General features: G+C 37.1%; 2 protein-coding genes across 2 annotated transcripts in view; one reads left to right on the top strand and one right to left on the bottom strand.

Moving 5' to 3' along the window:
• The window catches only part of LOC137393249 (uncharacterized), a 36,334-nt gene extending 30,625 nt beyond the window's left edge, over positions 1-5,709 (top strand). Inside the window, 8 exon segments of the mRNA XM_068079708.1 lie at positions 4-186; positions 710-863; positions 1,034-1,148; positions 1,255-1,429; positions 1,836-2,000; positions 3,535-3,718; positions 4,290-4,438; positions 5,013-5,709. Of these exon segments, the coding sequence (XP_067935809.1) occupies positions 4-186; positions 710-863; positions 1,034-1,148; positions 1,255-1,429; positions 1,836-2,000; positions 3,535-3,718; positions 4,290-4,438; positions 5,013-5,155 (1,268 nt within the window). The 3' untranslated portion in view covers positions 5,156-5,709.
• Positions 5,710-6,534: 825 nt separating this feature from the next.
• LOC137393248 (general transcription factor II-I repeat domain-containing protein 2-like) lies at positions 6,535-8,516 on the bottom strand. The gene is made up of 5 exons (XM_068079706.1): positions 8,435-8,516; positions 7,966-8,159; positions 7,514-7,696; positions 7,264-7,310; positions 6,535-7,123 (listed from the first exon to the last, which is right to left on the bottom strand). The coding sequence occupies exons 1-5, from the start codon at positions 8,514-8,516 to the stop codon at positions 6,535-6,537; spliced, it is 1,095 nt and encodes a 364-aa protein (XP_067935807.1).
• Positions 8,517-21,544: the final 13,028 nt, after the last annotated feature.

Below are 21,544 nucleotides of genomic sequence, written 5' to 3'. Positions count from 1 at the left end.
CAGGTATAGGGTTTGGCCTGATGTACTTACCTGCGGTTGTCAGCGTCTCTATATACTTCGAGAAGAAGAGAGCTTTGGCAATAGGCCTGGCCACTTGTGGTACAGGAATTGGCACCTTCACATTTGGACCTCTCTGCAAATGGCTCATCAGAGAGAACAGCTGGAAGACCGTCCACATTATTCTAGGTAACCCGTTTTATAAATATTTGAAGATGACGGTGATAATGTTCATTTCTAAAAATATTTGTCTTTTTTATATTGATGTCTTTCTAGACCTTGTGTAAGCGTGTGTCGACCTCAAATTGTGATGAAAATTCGTTGAAGTAAAAACTGTTTACACATAATGTTTTTTTAAAGATTGCGCTTTCCGAGGTTTTTTTTATGCAGACTATAAACATAATATCTAAAATCAAGCAGCTCTCGATGAATAAAGATTATTGTTGTGTTTCATAAGTTTGTGCAAAGGTTTACACTGGACCAGCTATAATCACAGGAAGGACTGTTATTCTTTCGGAAGGAGAGCTAGAGCATCTCCCAATATAAATATCTCTATTTTGCTTTCTGCTTAAAATAGTTCAGCAATCATCCTTATACAGAGGTCAAAGTTCAATGTTGCCAGTTCATGCAGGATATAGACATCTAATTATTTTTCCAAATATCACATGGCTATTGTGGGAAGTGTTGTTAAGCATATGGTTTATGTTTTTAGCCTGTGTGACTATTCAGGGAGCCGTCTTCTATTCCATGGTCTTCCCTCTGCACACGCGCAAGGATAAAGAGCGACAAAGAGATGAAAATAAACAAAAGAAGCTAGACAACGATGACTCGAGGAATGTACTTATAGCTAAACAAAATCCATATGGGTAAGTTAGAGATCGCTTGTGCAACTTCTGTACCATAACAAGTTTTTTGTTTATTTTATATACCGTCAACATTGCACCATTCACACAGTTGTCACGAGAGGACGTGCTAGGAAGGAAGTTTAATGACTTTGAACAGACGTCTCTAATCCTGTTGTTAACATCTATTACAGGTCAATAAGGCTACACCGGAGCGCTGCTTTTATAGGCAGCAGCCATAGAGTTCCAACATCGACCACGCTGACTGTTGAACAGGCTGACGATCTCAAGAGGCCAATGTACAAAAAGGTGATGGATCCAAGCAAAGAATTTTAATAGCTTGTTAGAGGAATATTATTAGTTTAATAATTGTGATAATTAAAAAGCTTGAATTTTACAAACTGCTATTTTACAGGATGTGTTCTACAGCGGCAGCATTTACAACCTGCAAGAGTATAAAGATGTGCCAAACATCCAAAACTATGTAGCAAGCATAGTTTCAATACCCGCTATGCACGAAGTTCCTCGGAAAAAATCTCAATTATGTCGCTGCAGGTGTCTCCCGGATCAAATGACTGATGTACTGAGTGGTGAGTTATCTTCTCTTTTACTGTCTTTGATTTTTACTATTACTGAAAACTCATAGCTGACTTTTCCATATTTGTACCAAAAGGTGAAATCTTTAAAATGCATCTTAGATTTTTTTGTACAGTTATCTTTAGATATTTTATACAACAAAAATTATAGTTTTTTTGACATTGTTAACATCATCATATTCTGCTAAATTGTTTTACATTAAGCTATCAAAGCGTTCAGTGATTGTAGCCTATGGTTCTAGATTATCCTTAAAACAATTTACTGTTACGTTATGGCCTTCAAGATTGATGAGCTGTATTACCTATAGCAACTTTTGCTATCATATATTCTCCACTATATGCTCTTTTATTTTGAAATTTAATTTTTAGTTATAAAATATACTGTTTGTTTATCTTGCAGAAATGTTGGATGTGAGCTTGTTTAAGAGCCCATCTTTTGTTATAATAATGCTGACAATCCTCGTGCTGGCTCTTGCCTATTTCATACCGTTTGCATACGCGTCAGAAAGAGCTATCATGCTCGGTGTTAAGGAAGCTAAGGCAGCATTTCTCATCTCAGTTCTGGGTGAGTATTAGGCAATGTGCTGAAATATTTGTCTTTATATGTCATTTTATTACAAAAATACTAATAATATATAGAACATAAATAATAGTCTTACCTACACATGGATCAAGAGATTACTAGGCTGAACTGAGCAGTAACTGTAACTACCAAGTGGTACAGACATAGCTGTTGGCAAGCAAGACTCATCAATAATGGAGCACTTGAACAGGAAGCTTTCTAAATCCCAAGTTTATTAATGGCTCATATTTGTTGATGTTTAGAGGTGAACAGGTCTACGATGCAGTCTCCTGATACACTCGACTACACTGACTAGCAATAGATTTCTAAAGCAGTCTGATAGGTAACATTTTTAGTCAAAAATAGGAACTATGATTAGATAAAATTTCTATAAGTTTCAAAATTGTACGTGCAGGTCAGCAAAGGTCAGCAGGTCAGCAAAAGGCCAGCAAACATATTAAAGTTTACTTTAAAGCTCTGAATACATGTAGTTCATTAAAGGCTGTCCAAAAATTTGTTAAATTCGTTAAAGCCAAGATTTGTGATCAATTTCACTAGTCCAGTGATAATTGAGAGCTTCTATTAAGCTTTTCAGTGCGGCAGCTATCAGAATTTATTGCCAACGTTTAATGTGGCTGCCTGTTTGGGAACACGAGTTATTTGTCTCATAAAAGTATATTTTTACTACTACAGACTTCTCAACTCTGAGAACCACAGCATCCCTAAAGAGACTTTGCTGTAATGAGAAAGTTATGATGTTGTGGTTTTTAGTTGGTTACATTTTGCCTGTCTACACAATTTACCAAGGATAGGCAACACTCTTTGCTAAGAGCTGCTTTATATTAAACAATGTTCATTATTTTTGTTCCTATTCTTGCCGCTTCACCCCAGATTCTTGCTTATAGCGGTGATTAGAGTTTTAATTGACCATAAAGAATTTTTTTGCCAGTGCTGCCTGCTTCTAACTACCTGCGTTATCTTACAACTATAATACTGTGGTATTACATTGCACTAGCTTTAATTTGAAAAGCATGTACTAACCAGGCGCCCTTGTTCATAACAACAAAACTATTTTTGTCTACTAATCTATATATATATAAATCTCTAAGTCTGTAATTCAGTTTGCCCAGCAATATCTATTAAAATGAAGAATTAGTATCGCAGAAGATTTGATCTCAAAACTTCCCGATCACCAGGCGAATGCCTTGCCAACTTAGCTATGCTAAATTGATGGGTTCATCGGGTGATATACACTGGTATGTGGGTGAAAATATGCTACCGCTCTCTGATACGGCACAATGTAATTTTATGCTTGCTCTTCCGTAAGAGCAAGTAGTTCGCTCTCATTAATAAGCTTTCTCAAATTAGCCATTGGCAACGTGCCAGGCTAAAGGCAATTGGCAAGCAACTACATTACCTCTCATGGTTTATAAGATGATTTTTAATACCCATGCAACGCCGGGCATTCCGCTAGCATCCAATATTTGCAATAGTCTTGTAAAAAGCACCCATATCATCCTACTCTATGTTCCTGCAGGTATGACTACTATGTTTGGAAGACTCGGTGCGTGCGCTATGGCACAGATACCAAGACTACGAGCGCTCACTCTGCATAACATATGTATACTTTTGGCTGGAGTTGCCTGCATAGTAACTCCGCTATGCAAAGGATACACGGCCATGGCAGTGGCAGCTGGTGTTTATGGGATAGGAGTGGGTAAGTGGGATGACTCCAAAAAACGATTAGGTTTAGATTGTGTATTTACCAGTTTGAATAAAGATGAATGGCAGAGAAATAAAAACATCATCAGAAGTGAAACTAAAAAAATATGCAAATAACACGCTGGCCTCCTTGTATGCTAGTGTAACTATAACATGTAATCGACATGTATAAGACGATGATACAAATGAAACTTTCGACAAAACAAAATATTTTGGTCTTGTTCATAACTTTTACCTATAAACACCGACCAATGCAAACATGACTATTTTAGGTCTGCAATCAGTGTTGTTAACAGTTGTTCATATCAAACTCAAATCAACATTATAGTTATTTCATTTGAAAATAAGCAAAATTTCAAACTTACCTCTTTTAAACTGGTAATATGTTTCAGAAGACAATCCGTTACCAGTGGCAAAGGTTTTGAGTGGCGCAGGATAAAATTAATGTGTATTTGAAGATAACATTTGCCTGTATTGATGGAACTAGTTTAAGATGCCTAAAGACAACAAAATCGTAGTTGACTCTCGGGTGCACTTCCTGATCATGTAATGACATATGGGCAGAAACAGATAAGGTTACTTGGTATTGACAGGTGCTCATGTGTCACTCTCTCCAATTGTGCTTGTGGATATTCTGGGACTAAATCGACTCACATCTGCCTTTGGCCTGTTTACCTTAGCTCGAGGAGTCTCAACACTCGCCGGGCCAATTTTGGGAGGTAAATGATCATGGATTAGCACATAGTCTAGGTGCTTAGTTCTGTTGATTTCTTATTTAAAAAAAACTTTCTCTTTTGGTTTGCTACACATAGTAATATGTTAAAAACACAAACAGTGTTCAGAATGTATGTCCGCTTCTTATCAAAGATTTGTCTTAGTACATCAGCATGTGTTATCTTAGTACACCAGTATGTATTACCTTAGTACATCAGTATGCATTACCTTAGTACATCAGTATGTATTATCTTAGTACACCAGTAGGTATCACCTTAATACATCAGTATGCATTACCTTAGTACATCAGTATGTATTACCTTAGTACACCAGTATGTATTACCTTAGTACATCAATACGTATTACCTTAGTACATCAGTATGTATTACCTCCGTAATATGACCTGAAGTATGTCCTTTGTGCATACACGTATGTATTGGTACATGAAATTCACTAACATCCATAAATTTCTTTTACCGTTACTACATGGTTAAGTTATGTTCAATCTAGGAGTTATCTTCTTGTTGCCCAAGAAACAGCCTTTCTAATTATAGTTGTATGTTATTGTCTTCTTTGTAGGGTATTTGTATGATGAGACAGAAAGCTATGACCCTGGCTTTTATATGGCAGGAGCACTACTCATCCTCAGCTGCATGGGTTTTTCTCTTTTGGAAATTCCGTTCATCAAAAAGAAAGATTTGCAGATGCTATCAGAAAAATAAGTTGTGAATAAGAAAGAACGAGGGGAGATAATCTCAATCAACTTACATATACTGTAGTTACTTTCCTTCTTCCTTACCGCTAACTCATTTGCTATGTAGGGAATAATAACCTGTGTAAGTGAATGTCTTACATAGATGTAGATGTAAACATACAGATTAGCTATAGTAAGGAGCCAATCCTCATAGAACTTATAATGATAGTTCTTTTATAACTTTCAAACATTTATTTAAAAAACTAAATTTTTTTTGCTTTGTTTATTACTGCACTTATTTTTGTTATACTATATATTTCAAGCCTTTGTACTGTATTTCCTAGACATTGTATTGCATTCTCCAATACGTTATGTATGTTTATTTGAACCAAAGGCTAAAATATGTATTGAAAGAATGCTATAATATATCATAAACTCATCATAGACTGAATCTAATATAGATTTGAGGTGGTATGAAAACAGAGACAATAATACACTGTATAAACAATCTAGCTATTTTATGTCAACAAGTGTGTTTACTACTCTGTACATTATCCATTGATTTCACTTCATTGATCTCACTCAGTGCTACTTAATTTATGTTGATTTTGTTACTGTGGCAGATAAGAGTACAATGCAAACATTCAATTATTCTCGTGATGCAAGTTCATTTGCTAAATAGTGAAGCGAATGATAGAACTAGGTAGTGACAAATGGTGCAGGTGCTCTATTTGTAGCACTCGTAGTGTGAAGGAAGGCAGGAAGTCTCTGAAGAAGTATGGTGTCATATTCGTTTGTCTTCAGAGTCATGCAGTGCGAGTGAAATTGGTACATAATATGTCGACAGTTGCCTTTATTAACTCTTTAAGATGCTTTATTGCTTTACGTGGTAATGTACATGTATCTCACATATGATGTGATAGAGCAGGGGTGCCCAAATACTTTTGCTGGAGGGCCAAACAGGTAACCAGGCCTTATCAGGAGGGCCAGGCATGAATACAGCTGTAGTTATGTAAATGTATAAATATTTTAAGTGATGTGTAAGTAAACATATATACCTGAACATATACATGAACATAAACCTGAAAGTAATAAGGTGTAACATAATAACATATGTAGGTTTATTCTCAACAAAATCTACTGTGCAGAAGAAGTATCTGTAATGTTAATGAGACACATAGAAGTGAGTTTGCTTAGCAGCTATTGCTTCAATATCTGGTTTATCTTTGGTTACTGCTACGGCTAAGAGCTGTTGAGTATATTCCTCTGTAAGTACACTCCGATACCTACTTTTTATAAATGTCAGCTTTGAAAACATTGATTCACACAAGTAGGTTGTACCAAAGAAAGTAAGTGCACTGCCATATTGCATAGCATAGGATACTTCTCCTGTACAGTAGGTTGCGTTTAGAACCCTACAATAGTTTGCTCAGCAAATTGAGCTTTAGCGAGTATATCTGCTTTTAAATCACACAGCTCTAATTCTGCCACACCTGTCTGAACATGAGGAAGGTTATCAACTTGGGCTTTCCAAAGCTGATGTGCCTGAAATGGGCATGCAGCCAGCTCAATAATGCCATTGATACTATCAAAGCCAGCAAAGCGACGCTCCATCTCTGAAGAAATATCAATGAGAAAAGCGCGTGCTGCTGTAAGGTCCACGACATCATCACGACCATTCACAAATTCTCTGATGATTGGGAAGTGGTTCGTATCACTATTTATGTCCTCATAAAAGCAGTGGAGTTTGTCTTTAAAAGATGTTACTGCCTGCCAGAGTTCTACCACATTACAACTTTCACCTTGCAATTTCAAATTTAGGTCATACAGATGAGCCAAAATGTCTGTCAGAAAAGCCATGTCTCTCAGTGAATTCTCCGATCTGAGAATCTCTAAAAATCGTTCTGCTGCATATCCTCCAATCTCACTAAGAAACAGCTCAATATGTTGTCTTACAGTACATACTCCTTGCAAAGCTCTACCCTTACTCAGCCATCTGCAAAAGTACATTAAAGTACATTGTATATTAAAAATAATTGACAATATTCACAACTTTGCTGTGCTTTTTTACCTCATCATAATGCAATGAAAATAAGTATGTCAAATATAATTCGAAGATAGCAATATGGTACTAACCTGGCATTGTTGTGTACTAACAATTCACCATACTGAGAATCAGACTCCTGTAGAAATTTTCTAAGCTGGCGGTGTCGTAGAGATGATTTTGATCTGAGAAAGTTTATTAGTTTCATATGTCAAGCATAAGACTTCCATATTCATCTTTCAGTTGTGCACAGAAAATGCTTTCGTGTATGATACAATGAAATGCAATCATCTGAGGATTGTTATCTTTCAGGCGATTAACAAAACCAGAATATACACCCACCATGGCTGGGGTGCCATCTGTTGCTACAGAAATTATCTTATGCATTGACACTTTATGGGAGTCCATGTCAGCCTTGAATGCCTGATATATATCTTCTCCAGTCATACGTTCTGTCAGTGGAATAACTGCTGCAAGGTTCTCACTAAACTTGTTGTTGAGATAATACCGAACAAACACACTCAGCTGAGCAACATCATTTATGTCAGTACTCTCATCTACTGCAGCTGAAAATGATTTACACCTGTTCACGTTATATATGACACTTTCAGTCACATGATTGGCAATAGCTTCTATCGTCGGGCACACGTATTCCTAGATAGCGGTACTGACTGAACAGCTTGCTGAATATCTAGCTTTTCAGGGTAGAGCGCTTGAACGGCTGAAACCATGCATTCTTTGAACAGTTCACTGTGGCTGTATGGAATCATTGCCTTGGCAATTTTATAACAAACCTCATAACCAGCAGTAGCTGCTCTTTGTTGCAAGCTTGTAGCTCCCCTCATCATAGCCATTTGTCCATTAGCCTGCCTTGTTAGTCTATCAAGCTGTTCCTGCCTCCTAGCGGTTCCTGGAGGAAATCTTCCGTCATAGTCAAGATGGTTTTGAGTGTAATGCCTTTTGACATTTGCTACTTTGTTTATAGCAACTGAATTATTGCATATCAAACATATAGGTTTCCCTTTTACTTCATGAAAAAGAATTGTGTATTCCAGTTTGGATTAAAACGTCGGTTTTCTCTGTCTACCAATCTCTGAGCCATGATTGCTTACAAATTATTTTTTTAAGTCATTAGTCATACAATCAAAGAATTTATGCTGAGAAATCCCCCCCATTAATGCAAAACTAAACTCTAGTATTGCCGATAATGCTGGTCAGGTGATTTCAGATAACTATTGTACCTTTTGAACTATTAGCCGATACTTTTTTCCGATGTTTTGAGCCATGCGGCTGATTTAGAGGCTGCGTCTATTCTGCAGTTTTTTCTTTCACCGCTAGAGTGCATTAATCGGAATCTGCGGTTAATGCGCCTCTAGCGGTGAAATAAAAAATGAAACAATGCCTACTGCGGCACTGTTCCGTTATGCACTGGGTTAAAAAGCATCGGTTAATACGAAACAGGGCCTAATGGCACTGTTCCGTTTTAACTAGCAAAGTTGCTGCCGTGTTAAAAGCACCGTCATGAGTTCTGCGGCATATACAAAAGGTGCGGCCTATGTATTGTTTTATTACCGTTTTTTGAAAATAAAGCAGATGCGACCAACATAGAGGTGCGGTCAATAGTCCGAAAAGTACGGTAACAACTACTACTTATACAATAACAATAATGCATTGCCAAACAAACCCTTTAAAGTTTGCAATACATTAAAAAAAATTACAACAGCTGGGGGCCTGACAAAAACAGCTGGAGGACCTGATCAGGCCCGCGGGCCTCCATTTTGGCACCTGAGGGATAGAGGTTCAAACTTTGTTGGGGCGGCAAATGAGCTAGCCAAAGCTTTCAAACAAATGAGCCAGGATCATATTAAGAGCTTCCTTCTTGACAGAAACTGTGACTTTGTCTTCAATTCTTCAAGTGCGAGTCATATGGGTAGAGTCTGGGAAAGACTGATCAGGGTGTTCAGAAACGTAATCAGCGGAATTCTTCCGCAGAGCGCAGAGTCATGACAGGCTAGATAGTGCATCAATTAGGGCCTTATTTTATGAGGCCATGTCCATTGTGAACAGTCGTCCTATTTTTAGCATCGATGAGGATGTTGAACCCTTCACACCAAACGATCTACTTATGATTAAACCAGAAATGGTGCAACCCCCACCAGGGGTGCTCACTGGTGCTGACATGTATGCAACCCCCACCAGGGGTGTTCACTAGTGCTGGCATGTATGCTCGAAAATGTTGGAGATGTGTACAACACTTGGTCGATATATTTTGGTCTCCTTGGAAATCTGAGTATTTGCAGGCTCTGCAGAGCCGGTCTAAATGGCAAAAAGCAAAACGAAACCTGAAGGTAGAAGACATTGTCTTGCTTAAAGATGAGTCAGTCTGTCGATCTGACTGGAGTATGGCCAGAATAGTCGAACTCCTACCAGGTAAAGATGGTCTAGTACGGAAAGCTAAGGTGGGAGTTTCAAAACCGTGTTGCGGCTTGGATAGCCGACAGCTTAGGGTTGGACTGACGCTTGTGAGCTTTGTGGATTAGCAGTTAGCTTGCCTTGCGCTGCATCCAGGACTGGACCAAGTGGTTAGTTGAAATGCTCAGTGTCTGATAGAGAGTTGAATTAGTGGAGTAGGCTACGAGTCCAATAAGGTTAGTAATTTTGTTTAATATAGATTTGTTTAATATTTTTGTTTGTTAATAATTCATGAATACCGAGTTTTGTGTAATTGCTGTATCTCTCATTATATTTGTTCCATCTTTATATTTACAATTTTTTTGATTGCAGTTCTACGAAATAAATCCTGTATAACTTATAAGCCTATGGCCACTACAATAAGAGCTTTTATGTGAGTGACTCCATATCCTAGAAACATGTGACACCCAGTCAGCCTTGAGTTTCTTTGAGTAATTATTGGAGCTATTGGTAGGTTATTTATGGTGAGATATTTAAACTCTTGCACTTATAGTGTTTTTTTACATATAGAGTTGTCCAAAGTGTATCTTCTCTACTTGACTTATCTACTAGTTTGTGTAAGTACAGATAATTCTATGTAATAGAATTTCTGTTTTCCAATTTCATTATCTTTGCTTTAAATAAATATGCTTATAGTATTATAATTGAAATGTTTGTTTTTGGGCTTATAATATGGTGATTGGTTAAGTGGCCAAACTAGGCCAGTTGCTAGATACATGTATTTGATGATTCACTATGTTTCCGTGACACGGATGATACAGATTTGGAGTTGTGCACTCATTGAGATACCGTGCAATAAGTGTTGCATTGAACATTTGCATGCGGCGGGTTAATGCGGGCACTTTGCTTGTAAAAAAGGATTTCATGACAGAAGTAATCGCTATGCATTCGGAACTGCTCGAGTCAAAATAAGAATCGCTGAAGGGTAAATAATGTTTAAAATGAAATAGCTTGCGGGTATTTTCTTACACGTTGGCAAGTATCATTTCCATCTTTCACAAGAATAAGAAATGCGCTTAAATTTTGCGAGTAGCAAAACTCGCTTGACTTGCGGATTTTTGCTGCTTCCGTCTTGCGGATGATGACAAACTTGCGGATCAACCAAGTAATGGAAACATAGTGATGATATTTACCTTTGTTAATAAACACGATACAGTCTGCCACACAATACATAAAGTATAATCACCAAAAGACTAAAGGTTTCCTGGTTTAGCTTCTCCTAGATGTATCTGTCTACTGTTCCATCCGAGTTTATAAATAGTATAAGTGTCTTCATATCCTCCATGCACAATTGAACAGTGATGATGGTACGTGTAGACTGACTTGCACGGATTTGTTACATTAAAGCCAAGAAGATAACGCATGGTGTATATCAAACCTACAAGTATTAACAACGTTTCTTATCTATGTATAAGCTATAAGACTCTTAGAGTATGACAGTCACATGTGCAGCTGTATAACATATTTCTAGCCAACTAAGTACTTAACAATATAATCTACTATATAAATGGCAAAAGATCTGTCTGTATATTTGCGTGTGCGCATGTGTGCGCGTGTTTGTGTGTTAGTCCACCTTTCTAGAGCGGTCTTTCCTTTTTTCGATTCGGTCATACGAAGCGAACTGAATTAATATGAGTAGTAAATAAATTATAGAGCGGTCTTTCCTTTTTTCAATTCGGTCGTACGATGAAATTTATAGACAACCTATTTTGGCATAGATGCCGTTTAGACCACCTATGGCGAAGTAAATTGTTTATAAATTTCACCGCGATTGTACGAAGCCAATGGAAGGTCACGTGAACGTTTGCCTTTTCCGGCCACGTAGACAATTATGAAAATTTCATGAGTAATGCTACTGCGTTTTACCTACTAGATTTCTACTTTAAAAAGGTAAGTACTTCTCATTCAAACTTGTATTGTCTACGAATTGCCACATTTTAACTACTTAAAACATTGCATTTGCTACTGTTGGTGATAGTAAACATGTTCATTTCCTTCCGCAACTGAGTTACTTTTGTTTTTTTTCCAGCTACAAGTATTACAGCTACTACAGAACTTGCATGGGTACTCCGAGCGTCGCGATAGGCGACAGTGAGAAAAAAGAGAGCAGCTGGTATTGACTTACTGTCACCCTGTTTTAGCCATGGCCAGCTGTACATTGCCTGCTCAAAAGTAGGCACAAGCCGAAAACTGTTTGTTCATACATTCGACAGAAAAACAAAAAATGTTGTCTATCCCCAAGTGTTGCATTGAGTTAACATTATCTTATTGTTATGTCATGCCTGCATTGAATTAACATTATGTTATTGCTATTTCATGCTATGTTCTTCGTATTCTGCTATACCTACATATTATCCACATGCAGCATTTTCTAACATATTTTTCAGTATATATAATTATATTTTCATGCATTCGCTATCCTCATTGTATCTCATTGAAAGGCCATCATGTTGGCGTTATGTTTTATTATTGTAAGGTGCTAATGCTGTATCTGCCTTGGCATCATACTGTTTGTGCTGTTATACATATAAATTTTATCAACACAACCACATTACTGCAGCATTGTTTGTATATACCATACCATGTCAAAACACAGGCTATAGACAAAGAACTGGTGAGTCATGATTAGTGTTTTAAGCATGTAGAAGTCTCCATTCAATAAATGCTGGCGATAGCAAAATATTTTGTAGAATTTCTTAAAAGATGCAAAATTTTTCAATACTACCAGTTTGAAGAACTGCAGTTTGCCTAGCAATGTCAATTCCATTTTCAGTTCTCTGTACAAAAACAGGACAACTCTGATTTGAGTGGTTTGAGACTGATGCATTGTCAACTAGCTGTAAAACACCGTGTAGATTTCCATTGTTCTCCTAAATATTATTGACATGTATGACTACATATGTGTATGCATACTCTGATCAGGGCAACAATTTCAGTAGATTGCATATTTGAAGTTGTTTTACAGCATGAAAGACAACTCTCAATAAACCTCTTGCTGTACGAAAATCTGTTCCCATAGACGGGTAATGCAGTTAGTAAATAATATAATAATATATTAAATAAATTGCTAAAGTTAAGCACTTAAAGAGATAATCAATTGTACCACAGTTTTAGATGCTATAGTGAAATTAAAGGTCAATTTACAACAGAACTCTAATAAACATAGAAATATAATAATAAGCTTATTTAATATGCTTGCTATTAACTACAACTTGTGATCATAATCTTTTAACATTTGTAAACATACTTTACTTACTCTAAATTTAAAAAATGAAAGTACTATTCTAGGGGATATTAGTAAAAATTTATACATTTTATTTTGATCAGACTTTTTAGCTATAAATCTCATATTGACGATTCTCAGTCAGCAACAGGTTGATGGCATCAATAAAATAAGTTTTGTTGCTATACGCCTATATCTTATGACAAGGAAATGATTGAGCTGCCAACAATACTTAACCCGCAATAGCTAGGCCAAAAAGCAGAGCGATGAACGAGTGTTTTTGAACGAGTGCTATTGACTGTAAACAATATATAGAATTTGTCAGTTGAATTCTTTGCACATTCCAGTACGCAAATATCAACAACAATTGTATCTGGAGTGTCAAACTTGAACACAGGTTAAAGTTACTGGAAAGATGAAAGAGCAATATTTAATATTTGGGAGGAAGCTAACAATTGAAATTCAACATTAAACCACAACAGTAAATATTTGGTGATCATCTTGTTTATATCAGATAAGAAGTTATCCACCATTGCACAGCTTGTCAAGCTATGGTGAACACGGTATGTGTATATATATCAGAAGCTATGCTGTAATTTAGAGAAACGATTGAATTCACTGGCATACTTTGCTAATTGTTTTTTAGACTTGGTGATCAACACAGAGTTCATTCTTTTGTTCTGACAGATGAGATCAACTTTACTTATTTATAAAGAACTAGCTGCATTACCCGTCTACGGGAACAGATTCACGTACAGCGTAAGGTTTATTGAGAGTTGTCTTTCATACTGTAAAACAACTCCAAATATGCAGTTTACTGAAGTTGCTGCCCTGATCAGAGTATGCATACGTGTATACATACATGTCAATAATGTTGGGGAGAACAATAAAAATCTGCAATGTGTTTTACAGCTAGGTGCGTGTAAAATCTAGTAAATCTTTTAGATTCATGCATCTGTTCATACCCATCTATATTTGTAGTTGACAATTGCACACTTTTGCTGCCGAGTCCCTGACTCAGCCGACCAGTCATTAACTGCCAAGCAGTTGACAATTGCGCTCTTGCACTCGCCTCGCAGTCAATCGCCTCGCACTCGCAATCAATCGCCTTGCAATCAATTAGCTCGCACTCGCCTCGCAATCAATCGCCTTGCTATCGATTGCTTCGCAATTAATCACCTTGCACTCGCTTTGCAATCAATTGCCTTGCACTCAATTGCCTTGCACTCGCCTCACACTCAATTGCCTTGCAATCAATGGCCTCGCAATCAATTGCCTCGCAATCAATCGCCTCGCAATCGCCTCGCAATCGCCTTGCAATCAATCACCTCGCACTCGCACTCAATTGCCTCGCAATCAATCGTCTCGCACTCGCAATCAATCGCCTCGCACTCACATCGAAATTAATCGCCTCGCACTCTATCGCTTTCCAATCAATTGCCTCGTACTCGCAATCAATCGTTTTGCACTCTATCGCTTTGCAACCAATCGCCTCGCACTCGCAATCAATCGCCTCGCAATAGATCGCCTTGCACTCGCCTCGCAATCAATCGCCTCACACTCTATTGCTTTGCAATCAATCGCCTGGCACTCACATTCAATCGTTTTGCACTCTATCGCTTTGCAACCAATCGCCTCACACTCGCAATCAACCGCCTCGCAATCAATTGCCTCGCACTCGCCTCGCACTATATCGCTTTGCAATCAATCGCCTCGCACTTGCAATCAATCGTTTCACACTCTATCGCTTTGCAATCAATTGCCTCACACTCGCAATCAATCGCCTCGCAATAAATTGCCTTGCACTCGCCTCGCAATCAATCGCCTCGCAACCAATCGCTTCGCAATCAATCGCCTCGCACTTGCCAACTCATTTATCTGAAGCGCCACGACTGGAGAATCTTGCTGCACTCAAGGCGTAAAAAGGTCTCCCGCGCATCCCCGAGTGATGCCACTGCCCCAAACCCGAACCGCTAGCTGCATTACCCGTCCACGAGAACAGATTCACGTACAGCAAGGGGTTTATTGAGAGTTGTCTTTCCTACTATAAAATAACTCCAAATATGCAGTTTACTGAAATTTTATGCCCTGATCAGACTATGCATACACATATGCAGTCATACATGTCAATAATGTTGGAGAGAACAATGGAAATCTGCAATATGCTTTACAGCTAGTCTACAATGCATCAGTCTCAAACCACTCGGAGTTGTCCTATTTGTGTACAGAGAACTGATAATGAAATTGACATTGCTAGGCAAACTGAAGTTCTTCAAACTGGTAGTATTGAAAAATTTTGCATCTTTTAAGAAATTCTACAAAATATTTTGCCATCACCAGCATTTATTGAATGGAGACTTCTACATGCTTAAAACACTAATCATGGCTCACCAGTTCTTTGTCTATAGCCTGTGTTTTGACATGGTATATACAAACAGTAATGTGGTTGTGTCGATAAAATTTATATGTTTAACAGCACAAACAGTATGATGTCAAGGCAGATACAGCATTAGCACCTTACAACAATAAAACATAGCGCCAACATGATAGCCTTTTTATGAAATACAATAAGGAAAATGAATGCATGAAAATATATATATATACTAAAAAATATGTTAGAAAATGCTGCATGTGGATAATATGTTAGTATAGCAGAACATAAAGAACATAGCATGACATGACAATAACATAATGTTAATTCAATGCAAGCATGACATAATGATAACACAATGTTAGTTCAACGCAACACTTGCAGATAGACAACATTTTTTGTTCTTCTGTCAGAGGTATGAACAAACAGTTTTTGACTTGTGCCTACTTTTGAGCAGCCGATGTACAGCTGGTCATGGCAAAAGCAGGGTGACAGTAAGCTAATACCAGCTGCTCTCTTTCTTCTCACCATCGCCTATCGCAACGCTCTGAGTACCCATCCAAGTTCTGTGGTAGTAAGTTACAGTACTCATAGCTGGAAAAAATAAAAATAACTCAGCTGCTGAATGAAATGAACATGTTTACTATCACGAAGAGTGGCAAATCCAACGTTCTTAAGTAGTGGAAGTGTGGCAATTCATAGACAATACAACATTGAATGAGAAGTACTTACCTTTTTGAAGTAGAAGTTTAGTAGGTAAAACGCGAAAACAATTGTCTAGGTGGCCGGAAAAAACAAACATTCACGGTGACCTTTCTCGTTGGCAGTAAATATTCACTGTTTCCATGATGCGCAGTACTTCGGAGTTGCGCTCTCTCCAAATCATGGAAACGGCGTCTTCGTACTGAAATCACTGCACACTGATCAGTGCAAAGCCAGTGCAAATTCGCAGCAAGAAAACGGCAACTGCGCAGTGGCTGCGCATAGCTCTCTTGCTGTAGAGGCCGATTCATCGAGGGCCATAAACTAGTACAAAAGTTATCCCACTTATCTTGTTTTTTTCTATTTTTTCGATCTTCTTTCACTTAAATTTAATAATGGTCTGCACCCACAAGGATGATGAGGTGATTACTTTCCTGGACTTTGTTATTGATGCCAACACTTTTTGAAAAATAGGTGGCAAGTCCTAAAGTAACATTTAAATAATATATTACTTAAAAATACTTATTAAAATATATTACTTTGTAAAAATTATGTTAAGGTTTGTAAAACCTTGTGAATTTGTATTGTAAATAAAAGTATAATGACGACAGAAACATAAAAAGACCATTTCTGATGTTCAGTATCCATGATCGATTCTATGTCTCCATCCGAGGAGTCGATTTATACAATTTCTCTTCTCTGGCTAATTTGCTGAAAACCACTGCGCAGCATGTAAACGTACAATTCCCTCGACTTCGGAGGGGGCTGCGTCGAAGTACTGCGCATCATGGAAACATAGTGATTAATTACATGTAAATTACTACTCATTAATTTATTTAATGAATAGTAAATTTGTATAGCTGTATAGGCACCTTTGTATAGGTCACAGAACACAGGACGGTGCTTTTTAACACAGCTGCAACTTTGCTGTTTAAAACGGAACAGTGCCGTTGGGCACTGTTTCATATTAACCTACACTTTTTAACCTAGTGCCTAACAGAACAGTACCGATAAGCATTGTTTCGTCTTTTCTTTCACCGCTAGAGGCGCACTAACCGGAGATTTCGGTTTATGTGCCCTAGCAGTGAAAGAAAAACCACAGAATAGCCGCACTCTTTTATAAGCCGCATGGCTCAAATCATCAGAAAAAAATTGCGGTTAATAGTCTGAAAGCACGTTATTTACTACTAATTTACTACTATTAATTCAGTTCGCTTCGTATGACCAAAATTCGTATGATGAAAAAAGGAAAGACCGCTCTATAAGGTGGATGCACACATGCATGCATGCATGCAAGCACACACACGCACGCACGCACGCGCACGCACGCACGCACACACACAAATATATAGACGGATTTTTTGCTGTTTATATAGTAGATTGTATAATGCTAGCGATATTCTCGTATGTTACTCATGAAAGTGAACCTTTATGTAGATGATAAATATGGGTTCTGTGAACTAAAAACGAATGTTGATTGACAAAACAAGTGGCTAGAAATTTCACTAGTTGTGTAAACTATTCAATGCAGGATTAGTGACTTCTCCGGTAGGTGAGGAGAGCCTTTGAGCAGAACCTTACCATTCTCTGCTTGGTTCATGTTGATTGGATAATTGAGCTTTTCCTTGATAAAAGACTCGTTGAGAGCTTTCTTGAGGACAAATATGTGAGTATCATGAGAACCTGAAAGAGTTGATGTTAGCTGACCAGCTGAGAGAAGAAGGTCACTATTAATAGCAGCTGACATGACAAGTTCAAGTTTCAATTACATTTTTGGAAAGTTTCAACTGAGTACTAATTTTTCGCCACATTGTTGTGGAATATCATGTAGTAAAAGCCAAAATTGCTTGGTTTGTTAGCTAGAATAGGCATCTAAAGATTGCTTGATCAAACGCCTTCACTTTGCGATCAGAGCATGCAGATATGATAGGTTTTAAAAGAACACTTTCAACATTTGTAAATTTTTACAAAAGTTTTCTTAATTTCAAGTCTGCATAAATAGTGAATTATACTATGGCACTCCATATAATAAGAGGCTTATACCAATTGATATAATTTATAACCATTGCTCTAAGACTAATGCGGGTCGATTGTAATTAAGGAGCCAAGTTTTGGAAAATAAGAAACTCAAACTAGGGGCTCACGTTGATAAGTCTGTCCAAGATTTGTTTGTGATTCTGTGTAACGTCAAGTGGTGAAAGCATACAACCAGTGTAGCACTCGAATGTAGCACTCGAATGTAGAGAGCATTAAATACGATGGCCATCATAAGCTAATCGTCTCACAATTGTACATTGTCTAGCCAACATTGACTTAGAGAGTTTTTGTAGCTCATTCGTCTATGTTGTACTAAAAATGTCTTCATTACGTCAGAGCTGGAGTTTCTCTCCAAATTTTTTATGTTTTTAAAATCGGTGGGTTTATTAATATCAATTTTACTGCTAACAAACAAAAGAATGCTATGTATTGTTGCAGCTAGTTTTAATTATGAAATGTCGTCAGATAACCTTTAAACATCAATAGAGGTTTTGGTAAATCTTCGACAAAAATGCTACATATGTAAATAAAACTTAATATCTGAATACTGTTAGTTAAAAAGAGAAGGTAATTCTGGCGTTACTAGTGAACAAGAGGAGGTAATTCTGGCACTGTTAGTAAACAAGAAGAAGTAGTTCTGGCACTTTTAGTTAACAAAAGTCGATAATTCAGGCACTGTTAGTTAACAAGAGGAGTTAACTATGGTACAGTCAGTTAACAAGGCGAGGTAACTCTGGCACTGTTAGAGCAAATAAGAGGAGATAATTCTGGCACTGTTAGAACAATCAAGAGAAGGTAATTGAGGTGCAGTTAGTTAACAAGAGAAGGTAATTTAGGCACTGTTAATCCCACGACCAAATTGTTTGTGTCCATGATTGTTTGAGAGCTTTATGATAAATGCATATGTGCACACAACTCACGAAAATTATTCATGAACGGCCGTCACCAAACCCTTGTAACGAAATCCTATCAACAAATTTAACCATTTTCCTATGGAGTCGTTTAAGTATAATAACGATACAAAACACATATAAACCTATTTAATTATGTTACCAAGTCTTTGAAACTTGTAGACAATATCCTAAAACTAACCCATCTGATCGGATTATACATAAATAGACAGATTAATTTGGCCTAAAATCACTATTAAAACCATGAAAAGCCTTTTTTAATCAAAATTAAAACTGGCCAACAAAACGACGATACGGACGTGCAACAGAGAGTAGAACCATAAGTCGTGCGCATTTCACGAGAAAAACGTGCACATTTCACCAGTCTATGGCATTGTCCAATTGCCAAAGGTTCCTAATATCTTTCCGTTTTTAATATCCCGCAAAAATATTTAATCATAAGAATAATTATTCGATTTTATAAACTTATTATAAGGTTTAATTATGAGAATAATCATTCGACTTTATTTATCCAAAGGCTTCTGTAATAAACGTAGACCGTTTGAGGCGTAGACTGATTTACAGGTACGAAATTGTGGTACACAGTTTATCAGCCTATGTTTTGTGTCCATTTACTGAAGGTTTCATTAAACTATTTAGAACGTTAGCCAAAATTCTTTACATCTTATGTACAAACTAGGGCCAAACTACAATGCCCCTTTATGATAAAAACATTTTTTTACTTTGCTCCAGTTTGCAGAAAACTTCCAGACGCGTGAATGCTGATGCTCGCTTTCTGTTACAGATCGCTATCAAAACCATTCTACATTCAACACAACCAACTTTCAAACTGTGTATATTACACAGCAGCTTGCCATTTTACTTCTAATATTGCATTTCAGAAATATAATAAGCATATTTCTTTATTGCTTATTGTTAAATTACATACATTACAGTAGGTTAGGCCTACAGTTTTAATTAATATTCATTTTATTGTTGTAAAACATAGGTTTGAGATAGTAGTAGATTAAGTGTGGTTTTTATACAACCTTTTGTTTTGCTTAATTGACTTTTTGAATTTAATTTCAAAACAACTTGACAACTACCATGGACATACAACTTCTCAGAACACCACCTCGTGGCCGTCGCCGACGCAGTGGCCGTTCACGTGTCTCTCAATTATTACAACTCAACAGGAGAATAAATAGAAGGTCCTCACAGCAACCATCAACATCCATATAAATTTTTGATTATTCTCATAATTAAATCTTATAATAATTTTATAAAATTGAATAATTATTCTTATAATTAAATACTTTTGCAAGATATTAAAAACGGAAAGATATTAGGAACCTTCAGCCATTAGACAATGCCATAGACTGGTGAAATGTGCACGTTTTTCTCGTGAAATGCGCACGACTTATGGTTCTACTCTCTATCGCACGGCTTTATCGGCGTTTCGTTGGCCTGTCTTAATTTTGATTAAAAAAGGCTTGTCATGGTTTTAGTAGTGATTTTAGGTCAAATTAATCTGTCTATTCATGTACAATCCGATCAAATGGGTTAGTTTTAGGATATTGTCTACAAATTTCAAAGGTTTGGTAACATATTTAAATAGGTTTATATGTGTTTTGTATCGTTATTATACTTAAACGACTCCTTAGAAAAATGGATAAATTTGTTGATGAGATTTCGGTACAAGAGTTTGCGACGGCCGTTCATGAATAATTTTCGGGAGCTGTGTGCACATATGCATTTATCATAAAGCTCTCAAACAATCACTTTGCTCGTGTTTGGTTGTGGAAAGAGGAGATGATCCTGACATCGTTACTTAGCGAGAGTAGATAGCCAAAATATTATTAGTTTTTGTTGGCCAGCATTGTTAAAAGCATTGTTAGCTCATATGACCAGGTAATAGTAACACCAGTAAGTAACTGATTAGAATACCACGCTCTCTTACCAGGGTAGTTATTGATGCACATGTGTCGTCTCGCCGAGCAGTTCAGGTTTCCTTCATATCTAGTCAGGCTATAAACAAGTTTCTCTTTTAACATCTTCTTGGTGTCAATAAGGTCCAATCCTTCTCCTAAAACTACAGTCATAGTTTCTGTTGTGCAACGGATAATCAAGAGTGTTTAGTGATTGCTTGGGCTTTCTTGACTTTTTTCGCCCATTTTTACTAATGTTTGATTGATGAACCGCTGTGCAAGCTTTTGCAAATTGGCTGAAAAAGCTTTAGCTTGAGTAGTCTATGTATATAAACTTCAGGCTTTGTCACCATCTATTGTCGTTCGGTGTTTGTCCAGCTATGGCGATTAAAGTCTAGCAATGAAAATTCTGTATCGCAGAAGATTTGATCTCGGAACCTCCCATTCACAAGGCAACAAACTAACCAATTAAGCTACACAGCGTGTAATAGATTCATTGGGTGATATGAGTCGCTATCTCAGTTAAAATACACATACTGACTTCGCGTTACGCGCAACGTCACTTAAGCTTGCTTCCATGGTTCTTATTAGTAAATTTAGCAAAACGGATCCTGGTTTACACAAATTAGCCAATGGTAACTACATTACCTGCCACTGTTTATAAGCTGTTTTTTAATACCAGTGCAATACTAAGTTGAAGTTTAGTTTCCTAAAATACGTACAAAAACTAAAACTACACCTTTAAGTTTT

Source organism: Watersipora subatra, chromosome 4, assembly GCF_963576615.1.
Source record: "Watersipora subatra chromosome 4, tzWatSuba1.1, whole genome shotgun sequence".
Lineage (NCBI taxonomy): Eukaryota > Metazoa > Bryozoa > Gymnolaemata > Cheilostomatida > Watersiporidae > Watersipora > Watersipora subatra.
The sequence above is the reverse complement of the archived record's forward strand: the minus strand, read 5'-3'. Positions and strand labels throughout refer to the sequence as shown.

What these genes read in the sequence shown, in the direction of transcription:
- LOC137393248 (XM_068079706.1), bottom strand. Translation starts at nt 8,516, where the DNA reads ATGCACTCTAGCGGTGAAAGAAAAAACTGCAGAATAGACGCAGCCTCT. An exon ending in CAGCTACTGCTGGTTATGAG is followed by an intron (nt 7,697 to 7,965) that starts GTTTGTTATAAA and finishes GATGTTGCTCAG; the next exon opens with CTGAGTGTGTTTGTTCGGTA. An exon ending in TTAGTACACAACAATGCCAG is followed by an intron (nt 7,124 to 7,263) that starts GTTAGTACCATA and finishes GTACTTTTGCAG; the next exon opens with ATGGCTGAGTAAGGGTAGAG.